The 21,761-nt window shown below is 40.1% G+C and overlaps 1 protein-coding gene and 1 long non-coding RNA gene across 2 annotated transcripts in view; one reads left to right on the top strand and one right to left on the bottom strand.

Annotated features, from left to right (window-relative positions):
• LOC107747731 (uncharacterized) overlaps nucleotides 1–1,916 on the top strand; it is a 17,384-nt gene extending 15,468 nt beyond the window's left edge. Inside the window, exon 4 of the long non-coding RNA XR_001640832.1 lies at nucleotides 1,907–1,916. This is a non-coding gene — a long non-coding RNA (uncharacterized LOC107747731). The remainder of the gene's footprint in view (nucleotides 1–1,906) is intronic.
• On the bottom strand, nucleotides 1,879–21,761 carry dhx35 (DEAH-box helicase 35). Its single transcript, XM_016562319.1, has 21 exons — nucleotides 21,612–21,761; nucleotides 21,090–21,217; nucleotides 20,006–20,098; nucleotides 19,310–19,387; nucleotides 19,123–19,227; nucleotides 18,971–19,032; nucleotides 13,362–13,431; nucleotides 13,218–13,277; nucleotides 11,868–11,980; nucleotides 11,678–11,774; nucleotides 11,344–11,502; nucleotides 10,805–11,015; nucleotides 8,555–8,679; nucleotides 8,413–8,467; nucleotides 8,150–8,340; nucleotides 7,962–8,039; nucleotides 6,464–6,593; nucleotides 6,002–6,083; nucleotides 4,669–4,740; nucleotides 4,455–4,566; nucleotides 1,879–3,381 (listed from the first exon to the last, which is right to left on the bottom strand). The coding sequence occupies exons 1-21, from the start codon at nucleotides 21,649–21,651 to the stop codon at nucleotides 3,343–3,345; spliced, it is 2,100 nt and encodes a 699-aa protein (XP_016417805.1). The 5' UTR covers nucleotides 21,652–21,761; the 3' UTR covers nucleotides 1,879–3,342.

The following is a 21,761-nucleotide window of genomic DNA, read 5'->3' as shown; positions in this document are numbered from 1 at the left end:
GTTTTGTTTATATAATATATATCATATAAATTATATGAATATAAATATACAGTGCTGCTTGAAAGTTTGTGAACCCTTTAGAATTTTCTATATTTCTGCACAAATATGACCCAAAACATAATTAGATTTTCACACAAATCCTGAAAGTAGACAAAGAGAATCCAATCCAACAAAGGGTAGAACGACTTGTGTGCTTGGGGTCGTTGTCTTGCTGCATGGCCCACTTTCTCTTGAGATTCAGTTCTCGGGCAGATGTCCTGACATTTTCCTTCAGAATTCGCTGGTATAATTCAGAATTCATTGTTCCATCAATGATGGCTAGCCGTCCTGGACCAGATACAGCAAAACAGGCCCAAACCATGATACTACCACCATCATGTTTCACAGATGGGTCCAAAGGGTCCCATTGTCCAGTCCAAACTCTTTAGAGATGGCTTTGTAACCTTTTCTAGACTGATGAGCAACACCAACTCTTTTTCTGAGGTCCTCAGAGATCTCATTTGTTTGTGCCATGATACACTTCCACCTCACAGATATGTAATATTGGATCATTTTCCTGAATAAATAAACGACAAAGTATATATTTTCATCTCATTTGTTTGATTGGGTTCTCTTTGTCAACTTTCACGACACGAAATTTTCATTATGTTTTGTGTCATATTTATGCAGAAATATAGACAATTCTAGAGGGTTCACAAACTTTCAAGCGGCACTGTATACATGTAAATATTTTCAAAATATATACTGTATGTGTGTGCTTTTATATATACATAATAAATATACACAGTACACACATATATTATATAAATAAAAACTTTTATTTTATTAAACTTATTTTGGATGTGATTAATCGTGATGAATCGTTTGACAGCACTATATATATATATATATATATATATATATAGATTTATATATTTTATAGGCTATATAAACATTTTTCTTAAATATATACATGCATGTGTGTGTATATACATAATAAATATACACAGCACACACACATATATTATGTAAACAAAAACTTTTTTGTATGCAATTTATCGCTTGACAGGATTAATATATAATTAGTTTTTAGAAAACCTCATGATAAATAGATCCCATGTAGGAAATTGTGGTAAATCAGCATCCAATAGCCACTATTCTGACATATTTTGTTGAGTGTAAATCATAAGACGCATCCACAGGTGTGTGGATGGGAGGAGATGGAGTTGAATAAACTCCTCATGTGCGCGTGTGTGTGTATGTGAGTGTGTGTGTGTAAGGATAGCTGACCAGACTGTGTGTGTGTGTGCGAGTGTGTGTGTGTGTGCGTGAGTGTGTGTGTGTGTGTGCGTGCGTGTGTGTGTGCGTGAGTGTGAGCATGCGTGCGTGTGTGAATGTGCGCATGTGTGTGTGAGTAAGGATAGCTGACCAGACTGTAATTTGAGTTGAATTACTGAAATAAATGAACTTTTCCATGACATTCTAATTTATTGAGATGCACCTGTATATATATATATATATATATACACGAAGTTCATTAAGCCATTTATACTTACAACAGTGATCAATTAGGAGACAATTATTTTTAAAATGTAATAATAGTTTGCAATATTACTGCTTTTAACTAAAAAATAAATTGGTGAGCATAACAGACTTTTTTCAAAACAAACAAAAAAATTCCTACTAACCCCAAACCTCCTGCTGACCTCAAAGTGTCTCCAAAAGACTGTAATATTATTTCAGATGTGCACATTTATTAGCACATGCTAGACAAGAGAATAGTTCATAATCTGATGAAATGTTTCTCTGAATCAGACTGAATGTATTTCTCTGACCAACACTGACACCTTCTGGTCAATCACACACTTGTTTTAATCATAAACATGTAGTTCGATATCTCTGCTATTATTTGTAGCCTGTATTTGAGTGTCAAGTCCTAAAACATGAAGCAGTTTTAATATTTTACCAGCATCACATGGACACTTTTATACAAAACCAAACCGCATAGTTTTCCACAGTTTCCATCCACCTTTATTCTATGTAAAACAGACCTCAGTAGAGACTCGGCACGTGTTTTTACAGTGAACATCAGACTTTATTTGACTCTCTGCCACACAGAGCTCTGGAGCAGCACATCTGGACAGAGTCAGAGTAAGGTATGATTATTTGATTTCCTCCACAAATAACCGCACTGCTGTGAAACTACGTGAGATCTGTATTGTTTAAAGACATGCAAGAACGTTTAAACTGCTATCAATAAGACTGCACAGGACTCCGTCAGCAGCTAAATCTACACTACTCAAGTCTACCGACTACATATACTCTATAACCATGTGTGTTGTCTTGAAGACATTTGGTAATAATGTTACAGAAGTAACCTTGAATGTAGATTTTAATTACATTTTTTGGGATATAATAAACTATGCAGGGACCAACATGTCACAGTAAAACTAAAACATCACAAACGTTGTCAAAACATCACATTATGAGAGGCTCCGCCTCCACCCACATGATTGGCACCTCAGCCTTCCTATTAAACGCCACGCCCAGAAGAGGCGTGGCCTGAGAAGGGTTGCCATATCCACAGTTAGCACCCCATTTACTTTAATAAGAAAGAAGCTCCTCCCTGAGGCGTCTCATTCGCTGTGCTATTCACTCACCACACTGAACAAGTCATGGCTGATCTTTCCTAAATGAGATCTTACACTACACTATGAAATGAATAATTACACCTAATAACACAGTTTTTAGGCCAGAGGTGCATAACAAGGCTACTTTATGGGGACCTATATATATATAATATTTAAAAAATGGCACTTTTTTGTCTCATGCTGACAGTGTAACTACAATTCATTTCACATTCCACATACATCAGGAAATGTTCTACGGATTTATAATATTTGGCACATAATGGTTAAAAGGCCACTACGTTTGAGCTACACAGTATTTCTCCGATGAGGGTTCGAAATAACTGGTACAAAGTAGCTTATTATAGTAATATTATGGTTACTGTTGAGGGTAGGGCTTCGTGCGATGTTGTAAAGCTGTACATCATCAATATCTATCCATCCATCCATCCAGTCATTCTCTCACTCTCAAACAGTAAACAACAAAATCACAGTCAACTTATTCCAATGGCTGTTAAATAATACAAAGATGACCAAGACCGCATAAATGTATCACATACATTTGTATATACAAAATACCACAGTGTTCCTTTTGCCTTCCAGCTGCAATAAACACCAAAGTGTGCATGTGTGTACTTAATAGTTCCTTTAGTTTTAGAGGAGCGGTTCCTTAAGATCTTCCTCTATCTATGGCCAGCTGTTCAGCAAAAACCTGGAAGTGTGGATGTAGCTCAGCTCAGAAGACTTTGGCCCGCTTGCTGTTCAGAGACCCGTGCTATAAGACAAATCAGAGAGGCAGAGGTGGGGGAAAAAAGCCATTTTTTAAAGGCAATATTAGTCTGTTTTTGTATAAAAAAGCCATGTTAATATATTTTTGTGTGACATCATCAACAACCAAAACGTATTTAACTGTAGCAAAGAGCAAATATGACTAGTGAGGTTCATTGGTTTTGTAATGAAAGGAATTGGCTTGTATTTTTGTTGAAGCATTTGTATAAATGATTCAGTAAAACCAGTTTTTAATTTAAACTTTAAAGGTGAGAATGTTTTTCAGGGGAAAATTAATACTTTAAATTCGGCAAGGATGCATTAAATTAATCAGAAGCAACTGTGTAGATATTTATAATGTTACAAACGATTTCTATTTCAGATAAATGCTGTTCTTTTGAACTTCCTAATCAACAAAGGATCTTTAAAAAAAAACTTTTTTTGCACAAAAATACACAACATTGATAATAATCAGAAATGTTTCCCGAGCAGCATATTAGAATGATTTCTGAAGATCATGTGACACTGAAGACTGGAGTAATGATGCTGAAAATACAGCTTTGATCACAGAAATACATTACATTTTAACAGATATAGAAAACTGTTATTTTAAATTGTTATACTATTTTATAATATTACTGTTTTTATTGTGTTTTTGATCAAATAAATGCAGCTTTGGTGAGCAGACAACACTTTAAACAATTTTTTAAACATTTATAAACAAACATGATTAAGGTGTACAAATGGTTAACATTGTTTGTGTCATATCAGTCAGAAAAGCAGTTTTGGGCTTTTTTTTTTTTTTTTAAGCTAACTTAGTTGTTATTTTTGGCTGAATAACTCTAGGTTTTTTTAAATCCCACAGTTTGGATTAAATGAAAGTATAGTCAAATGTTTTAATTAGCATGTTTTTGTGTTTTGCTTTGGTACCGAAATTGGTACCGAGAACCGTGGATTTTCACTGGTATTGGTACCGAATACTGAAATTTTGGTACCGTGACAACACTCGTCCAGACAGAAGAGAGGCGTCTAGATCGGCTCATCTGCCTGTAAATGCTGTGTGGTTTGTGTCGCTCTCACCTTGGCCTGTTTGTAGAAGTGAGGCGCCAGCTCCACCAGCCAGGAGGACTCGACCGCCGTCACGTCACGCATGTAGTACTTGCTGGTCTGAACCACCTCATTGAAGACCACCCTGCGCCGCGGCCCCAAACAAAGAGTTCAGTTAGTATTCAGTGAAAAACCAACAAACTAAATGGAATAAGCACCATTAATTCCCTTGGGTTTATATAAGTACCATTTCGGGGGCTTTTCTCCATACAGCACCGAATCAGGGTGAATGAACAGTTCCCTGTCATCACGGAGAGTCCTGGACAATCAACAACATTAGAGGAAGATTAGCCACACACAAAAGAGCAGTGTTGGGGGAAACGCGAGATGTGGAATCAGATTACTTTTTCAAGTAACTAGTAAAGTAACGCATTACTTTTACTATTTTTACAGGAAAATATCTTTTTCAAATAAATGACACCAGTTACTTTGCTTCTCATGTGTCGACTGATTTAGGTGTGTGTTATTTTATTAACCCATAATGGTGTCTGTTGTGCTTCATGTATGGTTAATGTTTGTCCAGCATGCCTGCACACACCTACTGAAGGCTGTGCGTTGTCGCTTCGTGTGCTTGCATGGCTAATCGTGTTGATTGCTGTTATTGTGTTAGTGTACTGATGTCTTCTTGTTTTTTGTTCATTCTTCTTGATATTTTAAAGGGCTCGGAGACATCTTGCCAAAGGACTGCAGCTGAACATTAGCTGGCTGGCTAACACTGGCACATTTACAGAAATGTTGATTAATGTGTGTTGTCCTTATAAATAAAATATTTTATAAATATTTATATAATATTAAAAATATTTATTTATAATATTTAATATACAACATTTATTATATTTATTTAAAATATTATATACATATTTATTTATATATAAATATAAATAAAACATGTATTTACTCATCTTACAGCACAAAAACAGATTCAGTGTTCCTCAAAATGAATTAAAACAGTGAAACGCAAACTCAGAATATGACGCAAACCTGCAATAATTAAATATGTTAAATAACAAAAATCCTTTATGCATTTAATCCAATTTTATTAACCAATGTATTTGCTGCTGACCTTCAATGATCCAATTCAACTACACTAATATGCAAAAATGTCTTGATATTTTTTGAGTGTTTTACTTTCTATTCTTCATGCAATCCATGAAAGGTTTGTTTGAGCTGCGCCCTCTACTGTACAGACGTGAATTTCCATTTCCTTCAGCCTGAGGCGTATTCATTTCACTTCTGGTGTGAAAGGGCTTTTCTGTTAGCCAAAAATATAACTTTTTATATTAAAAATAAACAAGCAAGCCCAGCACAGATGAGGAAAAAGTAACTCAAAAGTAAATTAACACAGTTTCTTTTTATGGAAAGTTATAAATAACGCAATTAGTTACTTTCTTAGGGAGTAACTCAATATTGTAATGCATTACTTTTAAAAGTAACTTTCCCCAACACTGCAAAAGACACATTTATGGCGGGAACAGTCAGTAGGTTACTGAGGAAACTGAAGTAGGGAGGAATGAACCGACCTGTAGGAGCCGGAGTGATGCATTCGGGCGGCATTCGCAAAAAAACCAGACACAATACATCTGAGAATCACATCCGGATCACCTGCAGCACAGACAGAAGAGCGAGAAATCACTGAACACATACGAAATACAGTCATGTGATGACACACTGATACGACATTATAAAACCGAGTGTTCCGGTCCTTGATTCTGATTGGTTGAGTGCTGTTATAAATCCACTGTAAACCACGGCTTCACGGGGCTTATTGCTTTATTCAAGTCTGAGGATGAAGCATGTTACCGATATGACAAACGGTAGTATGAAAACACGACACACTGACAATGTGGTCTGATGGTGCGACGGACCAGTATGAAAACTGATAGAACAACACTAGAAAATCATGAAATCAAGATAAAGTGTTAGGTGCAACTGACAGGGCAATAATGTGATAATGTGATATGGTGGAGAGGATGAGGAGTCACCTTCACTGGAGGTCCGAGGCACCTTGAACTTGTTGAGGAGGTGTCGCAGCTGCTCGCGCACAGCCACGGCCCGGAGGAGCCCTTTGTAGTTGAGGAAATGATCCTGACACCACTGAGAGCTCTTCTGATGCTGAGAACACATTCGACATATGCTGGATCAAAATACCAATGCAAACAACCTTTAGCCAAACATCACATTATTTCAATTTGTGGTTGTCAAACAGAGGGCTTCAAGTCGACCTAAAATCAGGGCTGCACGATTCACTGAGACTGCAATATATCTCATCAATTATCAAACTGCAAAGGCTGTGATTTAATTCAGTAAAAGTATGCGCTGTTTTAGAGTGAAGCGTGACACTGTCTTCATTTATCATGACTCGCCAGTGTTTTCAGCGTCTCAGAGCAGATCAGTTCACACTAAATCTCTGCATCGGCTCTGGGTCATGATTGATGTATAATCACAAACTGTGCTGCCAAACAAACAAGCACAGCAAATGGAAAAATAACAAATAAAACAACAGTGGTTAAATACTTACATTTAGTATACTATATCGTTTTGATTTTGAAGTTTTTATTTTTATATTTTACATTTTCGTTTAAATAATTTGTATTATTTTTAATAGCTTTTTGGTTCTTTTTATACTTACATTTAACTTTAATTTATTTTTATTTCAGTTGTAGTTATTGCTGTCCTTCAATTTTAACATTTCAGTTAGTTCATTTAAATTTATTTTTTAATTTTGTTAAGTTCTAATATTTATCTAGCCTAATTGTCCTATTCTATTTCATTTCAATTACTAAAAACAATTTGTAAATACTTTTAGATAATAATAACACCCTACAGTATAAGCACAGTACAGGTGTAAATTATATTTCTGTCAAATAAACAAGCACAGCAAATGAAAAAAATAAATAAAAGAATATTAAATAAATTAGTTTTTTTATCAGAAAATTTTACATTTTTCCCCAAATCTTGGAGCCCTACTTATGATTTAAAATAAGAAAAAACAACAAAAAATAAAGATATATAATCGTTTAATTCATCCCATTTCATCTTTGAAGAACCAGGGTTCCCACAGAAACATTTTAAAAGTGTGATTTCTAGATTTCTAATAATTAGTGAAAATTATTTTTTTAAATCCTTATCCAGTAAATCAGAAATGACCAAAACAGTCATGTAAATGTATTGGTTAAAATGGAATGGTGGAATCCCTGAAGAACAACTTCAGGAATCCGGAAATGTTACCACTTTTATTGTAATTGCGATTAGTTTATTATTTCAATATGTGGACACTTCATTTAATATGTGGCCTTTTTTATTTCTGCAAACTGAAATCAAAATGTTAAATTATGTTGTGAACAACTGAGGGCACTGGAGTCGAGACGGTTAAGAATCTAAATGCAAACATGTTTTTCAAACAATGATCATTTCTTTGGTGACAAAACCCCGGTTAAAGTGGATTTAAGCGAGGTCCTGACAAGCAGCGTGATCAGTTACCTTTATGAAAGCCTCGTAAACATTCAGCATGGTGAGATGATCGCCCTCGGCCACAGCGAACTTCCTGCGCTCCCGCGCCTGACGCCACAGGACAGACACAACAACCAAAGCTTTACTGGTACAAATCAGTTCAAGGGAATTCAAAGAAAGCATAAATAAAACCAACAACAGACTAAAAATACACATACAGCTGATTTCTTCTGGTTGTGCGGCGCTACAAAAATGTTCTGTATTTGCATCATGGCTGCTATAGTGACGATCTCCTTAGAGCAGCCGAAGTTTCCTGATTCCAGCAGCATCTTGGCAAACATGGGGCTGAGGGGAAACTCGGCCATTCGCACCCCCATGGGGTCAGTGAGACGGCCGTACTGATCCAGACCTGCGAGAGCGAGAGCGTATGAGAACACATGCAGCTCACGCATCAGAGAAAGAAAGGCTCTTGATCTTCTACCTCCGAGAGCGTAGAGCAGCTCCAGGGCCTGGACCATGGACTGAGCAGGAGGAGGCTGCAACACAAACACACTGACGCTCAACGCAGAGCAAGGCTTCACACGCGCGCTGATGTCTGTTAGCTGAGGTCAGGGGTCACTCACAGACAGGAAGCTGAATCGCAGCACATTGTCGATGCCCAGAGCTTTGAGCTGCAGGATGACCGGAGCCAGATTCGAGCGCTGCATCTCAGGAACCGTCGACTCGGGCAACTTCTCAAAGTCCTCCTCTGACACAGAGAGAGGCACAAAAACACGACAGCGTTTCATAAATAACGTATACAGTACATTACACTCTAGCACAGTAGAGTTCAGTGCTGTAGTCTTCAGCGTTGTGGGGCAGAACTGAATAGGCTTGCCGCGATAGACGGTGCTGACGGTGATACCGGTGTTAAGCCGCAACACCGGTTACGTCACTTGCCCACCGCGGCACCGACCCCCACCGTCGTTTTGATTTTTTATAGTAATAAAAATCATTTAGTTCAGTAAAAGAACAGACACTACAATTAAAAACTGAACGCGGCTGCTCAATGCAGCGTGCCGAACGACAGTCGCATCACAGATCAGATTTCATTTCTCCAGTGAGGAGAGTGAGTCGAGCTGACTGACACGAAGAGTGGAGACAGACAAGATGATCGTGGATGATTTAGTTTAGAAACGAGATGCAAAAGCGTTATTGGATTTTGGATTTTGAAAAGCCTGTTGACTTTTGCCGTTTATCTAAGGTGATTTTAGAATTTTTTTTTAAACATTTGTTTCTTATTTAATTGGTTCCACATTGTTTGCTGATTTTTACTTTATTTAAACTTTGTGTCATTTATTTATTTTATTTGACATCAAGGTGTATGCCGTGCCTCCAAGCTTTCTTACTCGTTTTGCTAATAAACGTTCTACGTTTCTTATTTATTTGGTTATATATTATACATGTTTACTCATTTCCAGTTTTGTATACCTATTAAACATTATGCAAGTTATCTGTTATTTTATATTAGGCATAGCCTGCCCTATAGCATGGTGTATTTGTATTTGTTTTGTTAATAAAAGTTCTATGTTTTATATATACGATAAAGTGAATTTGACGTTGTATTTTGTTGTTGCATTCAAGCAATTGATGCCGAATTGCCGCTAATTCGAAAGTGAAAGTAAAATGCGCACGGCGCTTTTAAGCTATTTAAAAGCGAAGGAAAGCGAGGAAAAGAGGGAAAGCCCGCCCCCGCGGTGATACTGGTATTATCGGTGTTGTCACACGTCAATTAACCGGTGGGAAAATTTCCTCACCGTCACAACCTTAGAACTGAACTGAAAATAATTTTTAAATCCCATTTCTGAATTCAAACAGAGTATGCAAAATTGAATTCAGTATTCAAATGGAATCAAACTTACTTGAAATTACTATTTAATAAATAAGTTAATAAAACAAAGTCAATGTTTTTCATTATATTTATCTAATTTATTAAACACATTTAAAAATATATAAATAATAAACTTTTTATTGTAAAACATTTGAGCTGTAACATTTGTACAATCAATGTTTGCTAAATTATGAACTGGAAAGGAAGTCAATTCTTAAATGTAAGAACAGTTTAGTAGTATTTAACCACTACTAAAATAATACTGAAACTGACTTTAATTTATGTATACTGTTTACTATTTATATAGTAGACTATTATAGTTTTGATTTTAGCTTTTATTTTTATATTTTAAATTTTCAGCTCAGTTTATGTTTTAGTTTAAGCAATTCTGTTATGTGGTTTTGTCATTTTTATTAGTTTTTGGGTTCTTTTTATACTTACATTTAGCTTATTTATTTTTATTTCAGTTTTAGCTTTAGTAATTTTATTATTGCATTTTAAACATCTTTATTTTAGTTAGTTAACTTCTAATGTTAAGTTTTTTTTTTTTTAAGTTTACATTTTTCATCTAATATTTATATTTTATTTAATTTCAGCCTTATTTCAATTACCAGTAATATTTTTTCATAGTTTTAGTTCAGATACCAATAACACACTACAGTACAAGTACAAGTACAATATATATATATATATATATATATATATATATGAAAATATAGGCTATACATTTCAATCTATATATTTTAGCATGCAAATGCGTAGGAGGACCCCAGAGTATAAGAGGGAACCAGTAATGAATCAAACATCAAAAAATACATAATGACAAGGAACAAAAAAATAGTGAAGATGGCAAAATGGCCATCAGATGCCATATTCATAACAGCAGCTCTGAGATCAATTCATTAGAAGAAGTTATTACTCCACCACCTGCACATGACGTCATTAACGACAATCCTATATTGTTGAATTCTATATTTTCTATATTTGTATGACAGCACTGTACCTGTGTAGAGCCGGAAACACTTCCCTGCGCGGTTTCTCCCGGCTCTCCCGGCTCTCTGACAGGCGGAGGCTTTAGAGATGGGCGTAACGATCAGTGACTCTATCGCCGTGCGTGGATTATACGCCCTCAGCTTCACAAACGCACAGTCGATCACAAACACCACGCCGTTAATGGTGATGGACGTCTCGGCTATATTGGTGGCGACCACCACCTGAAAAACATCACACAAACAAACGACCATCAACAGGATTCAATGTAGCTCTGAGTGCATATGGTCACACGTGTGCCGATTCTCCAGTTTCACTGTTTAACAGTGCAAACAGGACACTCAACATCACTGACTACGACTGAATCTCAATTCATCGTTTCTGTCCTATATATGTGACCCGTATATAGGATATTTGTATGACAGCACTGCACCTGTGTTAAAAGAAAAATCTATAATTTTGACCCATACAATGTATTTTGGCTATTACTACAAATATACCCCAGCGACTTAAGACTGCTTTTGTGCTCCAGGGTCACATATGTGGTTGCACCTTTCTGACAGTAGGGGGCATCCTCTCGAACACTCTCATCTGCTCGTTATAGGGCAGGCCCGCGTACATGGGCAGCACACACAGGTGCTTCTTCATCCCGTAACGGGACAAAGTCCGGGCCTGTTCCTGGAGCATAGACACCACCTTCTCCACCTCCTCCTGATGAAAGAACGAGCAGAAAAACATTGATATACATTGACAGCAGGTCAAACATCAGGGGAGCCTTAAAAAAACATCTTTTAAAATACATTTTTAAGACGTGAACAATGAAAACCAATGCAGCAGGTCCATTCCAGAACAAACCTACACAAACGTCACACACACACACACACACCTGTCCTGTGAGAAAGGCCAGCACATCTCCATCATCCTCCGTCTCGTGGATCTTCATCACGGTTTCCACCGTAGCCTTCACATAGTCCGGCACAGGACTGGAGACAGAAAGCATCTCGTCACTTTCATTAGTGGAAGCAGAGAGAGACTCTTTTCTCACAGGACTGACCATATGTGAACATGAGCTTCACCTGACAGTGTAGAAAATATCCACCGGGAAAGTTCGGCCCTCCACCGTCAGAATCGCACAGGTGTCTTTATTTGGGTCTCCAGACTCATTTAGGTCAAAGAAATCGTGGAATTTCTGAGGGAACAGTATTGTTCATGTATCAGATGTAGATCAACTCTAGCTAGCTGACCGCTGAGATCTTCAGCAATCACGTGGCTGATTATCATGAACCCTCAGATGATTCAAGAAACCTACAACAGCTTTGTGCAGGGATAATATGTTTTTTTGTTTTGTTTTGAAATCCTTCAAAAATAGTACACACTACCATCCAAAACGTTTGTGTTGTTAAGATTTTCTAATGTTTTTGAAAGAAGGCTCTTCTGCTCACCAAGGCTGCATTTATTTGATCAAAAATACAGTAAAAATAGTATTATTCTGAAATAGTATCTAACTCTATTACTATATTGCAATATTTAATTAATTTCTGTGATGCAATGCTGAATTTTCAGCATCAAATACACTGCCGTTCAAAAGTTTGGGATCAGAAGGATTTTTAAGCCAGATTGTCATAGCAAAGTCGGAATTTACCCTTTTTTTATTTTTAGAAATAGCGTTTGTGCACAGCCAGCCTGGTACTCTTCTAGGTTAAAAAAAACTGTCGTCCATAAAATGCGTTGCACCAATTCGAACATCTGGGTTGTGCTGTTCTGTTGTAAATAAATCTTAACCAATGATTCCTCATTGCATCTACTTTCGGAAGGCCAAATAAAGTGCTTTTGCTTTCGCACTGAAACACAGCGTCTCCCTGACATGGCTGCATCAACACTACCGCTGTTCCTAAAACCACGCCTTCTTTCTCTGCGTGCACATTTGGGCGGCATTATGCTAATATTTCCACATAGTGACGTAGACAAATAATGATATTTATTAATACATGATGGTTAAAAAAAGTTTTTAGAGTTAAATTTAAATTACAAGCATTAAAACGAAATTTAATACAGCTTTAAATATAGTTTTTTTTATAGCAATAGTTCATATAGCAATAAATCTTTTCAGGCATATTTTCAACAGAAATCATTAGATGACATTAAAAGACACTCTTTAAGAATCTCAGTGCAGCTCCTAAAACTAATGAATTATTTTAAATCTTTACCAAAGATTGCCACTATCCTAACTACTTGGATTTAAACATTTGTAAGAGGTTTTTAATCGTTTAAAAAATTATAAAATTTTGTATGATCATTTATTCTACTACATGTTTTAATAAGCACAGGTCAGAATAAGTATGTTTTTATTTTTTATTTTTACAAATATATCTGTGACAAAGTAACATTATTTCACCCATATATATTTAGTCAGAGGTTGGATTTACCTTGGCATCCAAAGTGGCTGAAGCTACGATCAAACGCAGGTCTCTGCGCTTCTTCTGAATCTGTAAAGAGAGAGAAAACAATGGGAAGAAAAACCCCACACAAATGCTCATCTGACAGATGATAGAAAGCAAATAGAGCATCACCTTCTTCAGGAGGCCGATGGTGATGTCAGTGTAAAGCGTTCGCTCGTGAGCTTCATCCAGCATTATCACACTACAGCAAAACAACACCAATGATACGATCAGAAATCAGCCCGTCACCTGGAAACCTCTCAGTGCACATTAGGCCTGTCAAAATGGCTGAAAAACGAAATTCTAATTTTGTACTTAAATATCATCAATATTCAAATTATATTTGAAAAGGCGTAATTTCAGATAGGGGGAACAAAGCTTTTGGCTTCTCTCCTGAGGCCACAAGAGGGCGCATCGAGCAAAATATTACTAATGCACGTTTATTAAAGCAATAAATTAACACGACTATCTTTAAAAGTGCATAATGTTTAAAAAAATTTTATAAACCACATATAATTACTTAAGTTGCTTAAACAATTATAAACAAAACGGCGTCATGTATGTATCCATAGTTAAATACAAAGGACTGAAAACCAATCACAAAGAGTGCTCGTGCTCGACTTGGGAGCAGTGTGCTCAGAAGACCCTCTAGTGTGAGGGGAGCACTACAAGCTCAACCACAAAAGCAGCCTATCAGGGAGGCAGCAAAAAGGTCAGAAACCTGGTATTGCTGTCTCACGGAGCTCTGGGGAGCAGAGAACTCAACTCTCAGGCTGAGAGGGAAACTCAGACGCTCAGGAGGGAGCGGCATGCTCACAAGTGACCCTCTGGTGTTAGGGGAGCACTGCTAAGCTCAACCATAAGAGCAGCCTTGCAGGGAGGCAGAAAGCCCTAACAACCTGGCGTGGCTGCTTGTAAGGAGCGGAGAACGTGACTCACAGAATGAGAGGAGAACTATCAAGCTTCATTCATTATAATGGACAATGGTGATTAGGGCTGTCAAAATGGCTGAAAAACGAAATTCTAATTTTGTACTTAAATATCATCAATATTCAAATTATATTTGAAAAGGCGTAATTTCAGATAGGGGGAACAAAGCTTTTGGCTTCTCTCCTGAGGCCACAAGAGGGCGCATCGAGCAAAATATTACTAATGCACGTTTATTAAAGCAATAAATTAACACGACTATCTTTAAAAGTGCATAATGTTTAAAAAATTTTTATAAACCACATATAATTACTTAAGTTGCTTAAACAATTATAAACAAAACGGCGTCATGTATGTATCCATAGTTAAATACAAAGGACTGAAAACCAATCACAAAGAGTGCTCGTGCTCGACTTGGGAGCAGTGTGCTCAGAAGACCCTCTAGTGTGAGGGGAGCACTACAAGCTCAACCACAAAAGCAGCCTATCAGGGAGGCAGCAAAAAGGTCAGAAACCTGGTATTGCTGTCTCACGGAGCTCTGGGGAGCAGAGAACTCAACTCTCAGGCTGAGAGGGAAACTCAGACGCTCAGGAGGGAGCGGCATGCTCACAAGTGACCCTCTGGTGTTAGGGGAGCACTGCTAAGCTCAACCATAAGAGCAGCCTTGCAGGGAGGCAGAAAGCCCTAACAACCTGGCGTGGCTGCTTGTAAGGAGCGGAGAACGTGACTCACAGAATGAGAGGAGAACTCAACGCTTGGTTGAGACTGGTGTGCTCATAGGTGACCCTCTAAGGCGAGGGAAGTACAGCTATCTCAACCGAAAGCAGCCCATTAGGGAGGCAGAAGGTGGCTTAACAACATGGCATGGCTGCCAACCGGAGCTCCAGAGAGCGGAGGTTCAACTCTCTGAATGGAAGAGAAACTCAGACACTCAGTATGTGAGCGGCGTGCTCGCAAGTGACCCTCCAAAATGAGGGGAGCACTGCTAAACTCAACCAAAATAGCAGGCTAACAGGGAGGCAGAGAGAGGCCTAACAACCTGAGATGGCTGCTCAATGGAGCTCCAGGGAGCAGAGGACTCTGTGAGGGGAGACCTCAGACGCTCAATTTCTGAGCAGCATGTTCGAAGGTGACCCTCTAGGTCGAGGGGAGCACCGATAGGCTCAACCAAAAAAGGGGCAACTCATCAGGGTGGCAGCAAGTGGCCAAACTACCTGGTGTTGCTGCCACGGAGTGGAGGGCTTGACTCCCAGTAATGAGAGAAGAACCCAGCTCGACCAGAACGAGCGGTCAATAGCCTAGGGGCAGAGTTCCTAACGCTCAGGTAGAGAGGAGGACTCGCATGATCTGCTTTGGAGCAGCGAGCGCATAAAAGACCCTCCCACAGTGATGGAAGCACTGCCAAGCTCAGAGAAGCAGATTGACCGCAGATGGGCCATCAGGAATGGAACCCAGCTTAGCAGGGGAACACGTGTTCCAACAGGGAGCAGCAGGCTCCCACCATAGAGGCAACTAACCAAGGAGGTGACAGGGACGGACCTAACAACTCAATATGGTTGCTCATGGAGTTCTCGGGAGCGGCGCACTCGGCTCTCCTGCTGAGGTAGGCCTTCATAGCTCATACTGGGAGCAGCAGGCTCATAGCTAACCCTCGCAGTGAGGGGAGCACTCCCTAGCTCGACCAGAAGGCAGCGTTAAGACTAGAAGGGGCAGTCTAACAGGGCCTGATGAGAGACTGTCAGCTGAACACAGTCCCATGGTCTCTGAGCGCGGGTCGCGTTTAACCAAGCTCGAAGGAGCCTGCAGAAACAACGGGACCTAATGATCTACTCATGCACAAAGAGCTACTGCTCCTCAGAGCCGAAGCACTTAGGAAGGGTCTCCGCAGAGAAGGAAACACGTCTCACTCATACCTCAGGGAAAGCAGTGTACTCAAGCCCACTCCACAGAGGTGCGACTCACCGGTTCAACCATAAGGGCAGTGTGACAGGGAGGTCCAAAAAAGGACTCTTTAACAACCTATCGATACTGCAGAATGGAGTGAAAACGCTCAGTGCCTCAGCAAGAGGAGCTCTATAAAATGTGCATAATGGTGAGTGGATGACTCAAAGCTCAGGAATCCCCTCAGGGCAAGACATGAGTAACTTGCCCTGGCCGGGGCAGCTTCTCGAAGCAATCACCCAGCCGGGACATCAGTAAGCATGTCACGAAGTATTACACTCTGAAGAATGCTCAACCTGAAAGTACCCTCAATGAAAGACCCGCGGGTATTTGAGGTTGCAGGGAATGAATACTCACTCTGGGAGCAGCAGGCTCGTAGTTAACCCTCTGCAGTGAGGAAAGCACTGCCAAGCTCGACCATAAGTCTAGTGTTATTAACAGAGCTGAAACAGGGAGCAGCAGACTCATATACAACCTTCCGTAGTGAGGGGAGCACTGCCAAACTCAACCAGAAAGCCAGTCTAACAGGGCGACAGGAACGAGGCCTGTTAACCTGATACAACTGCACATCAGCTGACACAACTGACAATGTAAACCCATACATCAGTATAGGGAGAGTGAGGGTCCCATACAGCTAGGCTTGAAGGAGCTGAAGGGATTGTGGGAGCAGCAGGCTCCTGCATCACCTTTATCTTCAAGGGGAGCAGTGCTAGCTCGACCACAGGAACAGGACGGGACCCAAAGCCATTCATGCACATGGTAAAGCTCCTCAGAGCGAGTGCCTAAGAACAGACCTTCAGAAGAAGGGAGCACATCACACTCATAGCCCAGGGAGAAACAGTGCACTCAAAACCATTCCTAAGAGGGGAGACACTGATTCAACCATAAGGGCAGTGTGACAGGGAGGCCCACAGTGGGCCTGACAACCTGTCAAATCTGCAGAGTGGAATTTAGGGAGCGAAGTTACTCAAAACTCCAGCTCAGTACATGTGCAGAATGGACACAAGGTAGCTTAAGACTCAAGGAGCCCCTCAGGACGAGACATTAATTAGCTCACCTTATATGCGCCCTAGCTAGGGTGGTTTCTCAAAGCCAAAGCATCCAGCAGGCCATCAGGGAGCAGGGCATGGAATATTCCTCAAGTACTGCCCTGCTCAACCTGAAAGATACTCCCTCAAGGAGACCCGTAGGGCCTCAGAGGTTGTAGCGTTAAGGTAAGGGAACCAAGTTCTGCGCCAATGACCTACTCACAAGTAGCGAGAGGGGAGTACGGTCAAGCTCCTAGCCCCAGAGAGCATGATACTCTACCACACCCAGCATCAGCTCAGTTCAGGGCCAAGCATCATGGAGGCTCGCAAGCCAACACTTGAGCACAGAGAGTCATACAACCCTGAATGAAAGTAAAGGCGCAGAAAATGGGCTCTCGGAGTGCAGTATAATGTGGTTATCTGATAAGGACATGATATAACTCATATGTCCAACAACTGCAGACAGATATCCACATTGTAAACTTCCTTATATATAAGGAATTATAAACAGCAGGAAATTACTGATAGGGAAAAGATTTCCCGTCAGGTCCTTTCCATGTTCTGCCCACCAACCGCGAATCGCAGGCAATGGGCAGACAATTCTCACCGTAACCGCAACGCACAGCATGCATTCAGCTCCCGCGGGAGCTAAACACGCTCCATTCATGCGCTAGAATACCTTGGAAATCAGACGAGAACGAAAACCTCTGCCGCGAATGTGTCGCTATTCCCGTGAGAGGCGAACGCACTCATGCAAACTTCACCACACACACACAACACACGAGCCATGTGAAGCCGCGGGTATCAGAGCAAAGTTTCTGGTGAGAGAACATGCACTCCTAGTCGTGCTTAGCTTACCGCTAACATAAACAAACGGTCAGTGAAGATGAAGAAGAGGATGACGTGTTCTTCCGGCTCCCTTTTATACTGTGGTCGCGCCAGTAATGACGTCATAGGCCATCGCCGGCCAATGTCATTGTCGTGTTTAGATATATGCTTCAGACACCAGTCACGCCAAAGGCGTTCCCCATAGCGACCGCTAGAGGACGCAGTTCGAAGTAGGGAAAAGATTTCCCGTCAGGTCCTTTCCATGTTCTGCCCACCAACCGCGAATCGCAGGCAATGGGCAGACAATTCTCACCGCAACCGCAACGCACAGCATGCATTCAGCTCCCGCGGGAGCTAAACACGCTCCATTCATGCGCTAGAATACCTTGGAAATCAGACGAGAACGAAAACCTCTGCCGCGAATGTGTCGCTATTCCCGTGAGAGGCGAACGCACTCATGCAAACTTCACCACACACACACAACACACGAGCCATGTGAAACCGCGGGTATCAGAGCAAAGTTTCTGGTGAGAGAACATGCACTCCTAGTCGTGCTTAGCTTACCGCTAACATAAACAAACGGTCAGTGAAGATGAAGAAGAGGATGACGTGTTCTTCCGGCTCCCTTTTATACTGTGGTCGCGCCAGTAATGACGTCATAGGCCATCGCCGGCCAATGTCATTGTCGTGTTTAGATATATGCTTCAGACACCAGTCACGCCAAAGGCGTTCCCCATAGCGACCGCTAGAGGACGCAGTTCGAAGTTCCCTTGGAAGGGAACTTACATTAATTTTACATGGCTTTCAAAGTAGCGCCGCATCCAGAAGGTTCAACTGGATAGGCTAAAAAAAAAGGCATTAAAAAGCAACGACACTTACATTGTCATCGCATCTTGTGTGCCATTGATAAGGTAGCCTAACGCACACCTAAAATTCGAATTTAACGTTTTTGCATTCGAATGTGGATTTTTTGTTTTTTTAATTCGTCAAATATTCGAAGCGCCGCTGCTGCTTTACCTGTACTTCTTCAACAGCGGGTCAGACATCATCTCCCGGACCAACATCCCGTCCGTCAGAAACTGAGACACAGAGAACAGGAAGTCACTGTAAAGACGGACACCCTTTACAAACAGCAGACATAACACTAATAAACCAGAGCCTGTCTGTACCTTAATGCGTGTGGCGTGCGGGTCAGAGCAGTCATCGAAGCGGATGCTGTAGCCCACCTCATGCCCCAGATACGCCCCCCGCTCCTCCGCCACGCGACCGGCCACCTGTGAGCACACAATCACATACAGACAGCGGCCCGCAGCAGACATTCACGTTCAGATTAAACTGAAGAGAAGAGTTACGTACAGATGTGGCAGCCACTCGCCGCGGCTGAGTCACGCCGATCACCTTCCCGTCCGCCGCCCATCCCGCCTCCAGCAGATACTGCCAAAACATCACAACACACTTCTGACCTACAAGACTTTCTTTACTGTTTCTGTCAAGCAAATCTGTTTATTGACCTTAATTCATAATACAACAAGATTTCTGGGGCTAATGTGAAAGACATTCGGGACAGTAGACGGATTTGTCACTTGCCCGATCGGGCCACTGCAGCGTCTTCATGACATTTTAACATTTGCATGTGTTTTTAAGACTTGTTCATTTAAAAATTCAAGCGATTAAAAAGCATTTGGGCGCGAAAGACAACTCCTTTCAGCGCACAGACAGCCGCGTCTCTGACACGCGCGAGCCGCCTGGACGGGCAAATACATACAAAAGTATGTCAAAATACCCATCCTGGCAAGTAACTTTGTAGCTTTAAAAATGATTAATCTATATTGAATTTATTCCTTGAATTTATACATTGGAGTACAGATGCACCGATCTACCAGACCTTTTTTAGTTTTATTTCAGACTATCTTCTGTTCCGTGCTTGCACACAAACTGCACTGCAATCATTTTCCCAAAGACCATTTGTGTGGAAATATTATGTTATTATTATAATTATTCTGTAAACGGCTATTAACAGAGGCCAGAGACTATGAAGTCACAGCGTCAAACCTGTGGGATTTGTGTGCTTTTTCCAGATCCTGTTTCTCCAACAATCACCACAGTCTGGAAACTCTCCAACAGATACAGGATGTTGTTTCTGTGCTGGATGCAAAAAAAAAAAAATATATATATATATATATAATTTTATAAATGCAGAAACTTCACTATAAAATAAAACTGTATTGTAAATATGCAAACAAAATTATAAAATAAAACACGTTTCCAAAAAAGGACCAATTTTGTTACATCTACTAATAAAAACATAAAGGTAGCAGCATAAAATTCTAATTAGTGATGTTTGCTTTAAAATCTTTTGAATTTGTGGGAGTTTGCAATCACTCATAACACACCAGAAACACTTTAGCAACTAAATAACACGCTAAAAAACCCTTGCAAAACCCAGCATCATGGTGGTTTATATCTATGTTTTAGACTTGGGGCTTAAATTGAATATTTATCCTACACTGAGATTTATATTATTATTATTATAGTCAGATTTATACTTAAAAGTATGATTTATTGAAAAAAAAAATCTGAAATTAATTTGAAATATCCAAAATAATGATATGGTAACGTTAATAATACTTACTATTGTTGTTATAATTGTTGTGTTAAAGTGCACACAACACAGTTGTTACTGTTAACTAAAACTCGTGCAGCCCTAACTAAAACCATCAGAAATCATTTTTGTTAATTGAACTAACACTGAACTAAAATAAAATATAATTATTAGAAGAAAACCTAAACACTAGAAATGTTGCCCTGGCAAATAACGGTAATAAATATGTTTAATTTAAAGTATTAAAATTACATAAACTAAAACAGAAGCTTGAACTGAGTACAAAAAAAAAAACGAAACTTGAACTGTGTACTTAAAAAAAGAATAAGAAAAAGAATGGCAACACATGAACATATGTGTTTTTTGACCTTAAAACACATTTACATAAACACATTTCATTACACCAAATAATGTTCTTTTTAGCAGCATCATATGACCCTTTTAAACTGAAAACATAGCAAAAAAGGCTAATTCAAACTCTTAATAAATACTATAATAGTTTATGAAGAATAGTAAGTGTTTCTCTGTAGACACCTTGAAGACGGGCAGCCTCTGCCTCTGTTTCTCTATGGAGAGCGCCGTGTGTGGGTTATAGATGATGGGGGAGCCGGCGGTGTCAGTGCACAGATCTCTCTCCTCACACACACCTGGAGCCTCTGAGCCTGAGAGAGACACAGATCAGATCAGCCCTTCACACACACACACACACACACACACACACACACACACACAGCAGCAGATCAGCGCAGTCTGGATAAATGCTGCGCGCCGGACAGAATCAAGTCATCCTAACGCGTTATAGCGTGATCACTTCGGTGCATGTTGTGTTATGTTGCTGTGATATGATGCATGTGGCACGTGATCGTGTTATAACGTTACAGTCATGCAGCACTGCAGTCACACACACTAACACATCAAACACACGCTTGAAAACAGAGATACAACAACACGCAGCTCAGCGCTGCTGCAGCACGCCTTCACTCTGTAGTACTACTACCAGCCAAAATATGAGTGAACATGTCAGGATAACTCTGTGAGGTGTGATATGAATTTTACCGGGTTTCCAGAATTTCATGGTGGAGTGGGGCGCCGCCATGATGCACTACGTTATCGACCGTCGTGACGCGTGAACGTCATACAGTTGCGTCTGTTACGTTCGCTCTGTCGCATAGTTACACGCGTCCTGTCACTGTAAACTGTCAATGA

This window comes from Sinocyclocheilus rhinocerous, unplaced genomic scaffold (genome assembly GCF_001515625.1).
Source record: "Sinocyclocheilus rhinocerous isolate Xijiao unplaced genomic scaffold, SAMN03320098_v1.1 scaffold1821, whole genome shotgun sequence".
Taxonomy (NCBI): Eukaryota; Metazoa; Chordata; class Actinopteri; order Cypriniformes; family Cyprinidae; genus Sinocyclocheilus; species Sinocyclocheilus rhinocerous.
This window is presented reverse-complemented; position numbering and strand designations above follow the sequence as displayed.

What these genes read in the sequence shown, in the direction of transcription:
- dhx35 (XM_016562319.1), bottom strand. Translation starts at nt 21,651, where the DNA reads ATGGCGGCGCCCCACTCCACCATGAAATTCTGGAAACCCG. An exon ending in AAAGCACACAAATCCCACAG is followed by an intron (nt 19,388 to 20,005) that starts GTTTGACGCTGT and finishes ATGTTTTGGCAG; the next exon opens with TATCTGCTGGAGGCGGGATG. An exon ending in GCCTCGGACCTCCAGTGAAG is followed by an intron (nt 6,084 to 6,463) that starts GTGACTCCTCAT and finishes TCTGTGCTGCAG; the next exon opens with GTGATCCGGATGTGATTCTC.